The following is a 5,000-nucleotide window of genomic DNA, read 5'->3' on the forward strand; positions in this document are numbered from 1 at the left end:
CGCTGTTAACGGCCAGGTACTCATTTTACACCTGAGTACGGTGAGAGAATGTGAGTAAAGACCCTTCTCCAAGGACTCAACTATGCGCCGAGCGCGAGGCTCGAACCCTGGACCTTCCGATCGCAATGCGCAATTTAGAAGCCGTCCGTGACGAATAATATACTATTAGGCCCATGGAGCTGAGGTTTATCCCCGTATGGACTATAGCAGTAACGTGTTACCCTTTGGATAGGACGCTTGTCTATTGCCAAATACTTTCCACGATCTCTAACAGATCTAGCTACCGATTTATTTGTTGCTCATTTGTTATTTGTTTTTCCCAGGGCTATGCAGATGAACCTATTTCCAAAATTTTATGCAATGTTGAAGATGGGCAGATAGTCCAGCTTGATAGGTAAGTTCATTTGGTAATTTTTTTTGGATTTGCGTCGTTGTTTGTTTGTTGGTTTTCTTTTTTTTTTTTTTTTTTTTTTTGTTTTCTGTTTGTTTTGGTTTTTGTTGTTTTTTGGGTTTTTTTTTATTGTTTGTTTGGATTTTCCTTTTTGTTTTATTTATTTTGTTTTGGGTTTTGTTGGGGTCTTTTTTATTTTGTTTTATTTTTTGTTGTTTTGTTTTTTTTTGTTTTTGTTTTTTGTTGTTTTTTTTTTTGGGGGGGGGGTGTTGTTTGTTTGTTATTATTTGTTATCATAAAAAGTGCCAATTTTTTTATGTCTTATAAAATATCCAAGTGACAAAGTAGGGAGCAGACCCTGGTGTCAGATGACAAGTCTGAAATGGTGAGGAAACAAGCAGAAAGAAAAATAGCAATAATAATAATAATAATAATAATAATAATAATAATAATAATAATAATAATAATAATAATAATAATAATAATAACAATCCCCAAAAATTAACTGCCGCGAATTTTTAATGTTTTGTTTTGTTTTTGTTTTGTTTTGTTTTTTGTTGTTTTTGTTGGGTTTTTTTGAGGGGGGGGGGGATTGTTTTTTTTTTCTGATTTTTCAGGCACTCATTCATTCACATCATTCAAATTTTCATCGTATAAAAAGTGAGTTTAAGAAATGTTTATACTGAGTATCTACAATGGAAAATGAATTTATCCAGTAAAACCGTCAGCCATTCATGGCAGCAGGCCAATTATTTCCATGCAGCGAATCTAAACGTTTACAGTACGGGGAGCTATCAATTTGCAATTTTATATACATGTCGGCTTCTGCTTGTTTTTAATTTGTAACTAGATAACTCCGTTGTTGTGAGAGGAAACAGCTTTGAAACCAAATCCTTTTTTTTTTTTTTTTTGTTTTACCTTGGCAATCAATGTACCAGAATTTTAACCCTCTCCTTACCATCTAAGTGGCGAAGTGGCCGAGTGGTTAAGGCATTGCACTGTGATCCGGATGACCCGCTTCAGGCACTTTCGTTTTTGTTTTTTTTCCTTGAGCAAGATTATTAACCCCCAATTTGCTCACTGTAACAACATGGGTGATTCCTGTTGACATCAGACATCTTGTTTGATGGGTTATCTATATTCCTTCGTGGAATGCCTAGACGACGATATCTTATGATATCGTGGCGCAAATGGCATAATTTTTTTTTTTTTTTTTTTTTTTGCCACCTACAGCAAAATCGTCACATTTGTTACGACACAATAATATATCTATACATTTTTTTCTTATTCAGATTTATTTTGTACATCACACGCTTTGAAAAATGATCTTTGTTTAATTAATAAGAAAAAAAAATGAGCTTTTATATTCCGCAATATCCACTAAATGTGCTCAAAGCGCTTTACAAGGGATCCCTGGTCAACAGCAACATTCGAGACACGACGCCTGTTAGGCGAAATTACAATTTTTCGGACAACGGCCAGGTACTCATTTTACACCTGAGTACAGTGAGAGAATGTGAGTAAAGAGCCTTTTCCAAGGACTCAACTATGCGCCGAGCGCGAGGCTCGAACCCAGGACCTTCGGATCCGAAAGCGAGTGTCATATCACTAGACCACATAGTAACCGCACATACAGTTGTTTTGTAGAGAGCTTGTTTGAGTTTAAAATATCAATTTTTCTGCTTGGTAAGCCTGTCATTTTGGGAAAATACTGAAAATCATCGGTAAATAGAGAGATAAAGTCAACCGAACAAAACTCTGATTTTTGGTTTGTACGGGGGGATGATTTGTTCAGCGAGATGGGCGTGGCTTTTTAACGTCACAGGTTCGGCTATGTGGTCTGTGCGGCTATGTGGTCTAGTGGTAGGACACTCGCTTTCAATCGGAAGGTCCTGGGTTCGAGCCTCGCACTCGGCGCATAGTTGAGTCCTTGGAAAAGACTCTTTATTCACATTCTCTCACCGTACACAGGTGTAAAATGAGTACCTGGCCGTACGTAAACAGCGTTGTCTCTGTCCGAAAAATTGTAATATCGCCTAACAGGCGTCATGTCTCGTCCTACGTGTTAAGTGTTGCTGTTGGCCAGGGACCCTTTGTAAAGCGCTTTGAGCACATTTAGTGGATATTGCCCTATATAAAAGCTCATGTTTTGTTAGCACTGAAGCTTGAGACAAAAGAAATATTATATGATAATATTTAGTGGAGTTTTGCAATTTTATTTATATAAATCTGCTGTGGTGTTTACTCACGGTATCCATTCCAGCTCATTCTGTTTTCTTGAGGTTATATTATTATTGCTAGTGTTATTATTATTATTATTATTATTATTATTATTATTATTATTATTATTATTATTATTATTATTATTATTATTATTATTATTATTATTATTATTATTATTACTATTATTTATTATTATTATTATTATTATTATTATTATTATTATTATTATTGTTATTATTATTATTATTATTATTATTATTATTATTATTAGTGTTATTATTATTATTATTATTGTTATTATTATTATTATTATTATTATTATTATTATTATTATTATTATTATTATTATTATTATTATTATACGTATTGGTGGTATTACGATTGTTGTATTTTTTTGTGTGGTTATTAATGGTATCAGTTTAGTTTTTGGTTCCAATTACCATTTTTTCCCCACTTTCATGTATGTTGTCATCAAATCGTGTCATTTATTGGCGAAAGCCTAAGATTGAATAAACTTTGAAACTTTGAAACTTGATTTGTTGTAGGTGGAATATCGAAGTCACGAGCAACGAATCTGTAGAGGGGGAGCAATCGGACGATGGAACAGCCGATACCCTCCCTCTGGAAGTTTTAAACAATTACTTCAGCCTCGGGGCTGATGCACAAGTGGCCTTAGAATTCCATGAGTCCAGAGGTGAGAATAACAACAGCGCTACTTTTGCTGTATGTGACCCATCGTCTCAAAACTGTATTATGTCGGGATGATTCAGACCCCAAAAAGTGAATTTAGAGATAGAATGATAAGAAATTGGAGCTTAGAAGTTTTTGCAATGCAAGAAATAGTCTTTATACTCCACGATAACGTACAGAAATTAAACCCAAGTTGGATATTTGTGGCTATGAATTCAATTTCCCTTACCGAGTGGATCCCGACATAATACCGCTTTGATACGATGGGTCACATATGTTACAGTGAATGGCGTAATCAGTCGGATGGTGAAAATGTTTGAACTGAGATATTGCCAAGTTTAGTTAGTAGGTCAATTTTTTATTTTAAAAATGAGTTTTTGTCATAAATTATTAAATCAACCTTTTTTTGTACATCTTCGGGAAATATCAAAGCTTAATTTCACTTATAAATATTTTTTTACAGCTAGTAGTGAAGTTGAAAAAGTATGAAATTTGAGAAAAGTTGCTGGATACCCTTCCCATACATCTGATCAATAACTTCATGAAAAATCACCCGATATACTTCAATTAAACATTAAAATGCTCTGGTGAGCATATTCTTTGAGAACATGCAAATCCAAAATAAGATTTACACCTTCCGACTGATTATGTCATGCACTGACACATATTATGGTTAAATGTATGATATTAGTAAACAAGTTTTTCAAAATATGTAGGGGTTAAGTCGAAGTGCACATATATGCAGGTCTGACATCCGAACCCACTTTTGGGCCTAGTTTAACATTGTTGTAATGGACAATATTGTGCGTCAATTTTTGAGATTTCCATTACAACAATGAACCCATAGAAATTTGGTTATCAGACCTGCAGATAAGTGCACGTCGGGTTAAGTTTATAAGGACTTTGAATTTATAGTCAAAATCACTAGAAACGCAAAATCTTATCTTTTACTAGTTCAATAATAATAATAATAATATTAATAATAATAATTAATGGATGGTCAATATCCATCTGTGGTGTTTCATTCATCCTGTTTTGTTGATAAAGGGGAAACCCGAAACGTTCATTTGATCTGCTTTTGTAATTAAATTGAAGCTTACATTCAATTTCACATTATTATTTATTTCGTAGGAATTGGCAGGTCTGCACGGAGTTCAGAAGAAAAAAAAATTTCGAATGCACCCGGGGAAAACCCGATGATGCGAGATGTGCTTTTATGCAGGCAGCCCCTTATGAGTTAATTTTCTTACATTATTTTTTTTTTTTTATTTCAGAGGCGAGACCAGAAAAATTCAATAGTAGATTTAGGAATAAAATGTTCTATGCTGGGGTAAGTTGGAGTTTTTGTCAAATTCTTTTTTTTTTTCTTCTTCTTTTTTTTTTCTTTTTTTTCCTTTTTTTTTTATGTTTTCCAGTATCGTCAACCGGAGTTACTTAGGCCACCCGGGGTAACTTAGGCCACTTACTGAAAACAAGATTGTTTATTTTAAAAGATAAATTACATGTCGCTTTTATCGTTTAAATAGTTAGAACCCAATAGGGAATGAGATTAGCGGAAGAGTAGCGTCCCTTGATTGGACGTCACCCATAGTCTGTGACGTCACCGGCGGAAAAGTTATTAGAGAGAGAACGTCATGTTGGTTGTGCGCATGCGTCTCTCGTCATCGCTTCCGGTGAAAGCGGCTTGAGACACTTC

At 34.3% G+C, this 5,000-nt stretch overlaps 1 protein-coding gene across 1 annotated transcript in view; it reads left to right on the forward strand.

Moving 5' to 3' along the window:
* Nucleotides 1–5,000, forward strand: part of LOC144967079 (diacylglycerol kinase zeta-like) — a 237,535-nt gene that overhangs the window by 183,808 nt on the left and 48,727 nt on the right. Inside the window, exons 13-15 of the mRNA XM_078903900.1 lie at nt 324–394; nt 3,160–3,308; nt 4,579–4,634. Of these exons, the coding sequence (XP_078760026.1) occupies nt 324–394; nt 3,160–3,308; nt 4,579–4,634 (276 nt within the window). The remainder of the gene's footprint in view (nt 1–323; nt 395–3,159; nt 3,309–4,578; nt 4,635–5,000) is intronic.

Source organism: Berghia stephanieae, chromosome 3, assembly GCF_034508935.2.
Source record: "Berghia stephanieae isolate SIO BIC M18660-M18661 chromosome 3, UCSD_Bste_1.3, whole genome shotgun sequence".
NCBI classification, from domain to species: domain Eukaryota; kingdom Metazoa; phylum Mollusca; class Gastropoda; order Nudibranchia; family Aeolidiidae; genus Berghia; species Berghia stephanieae.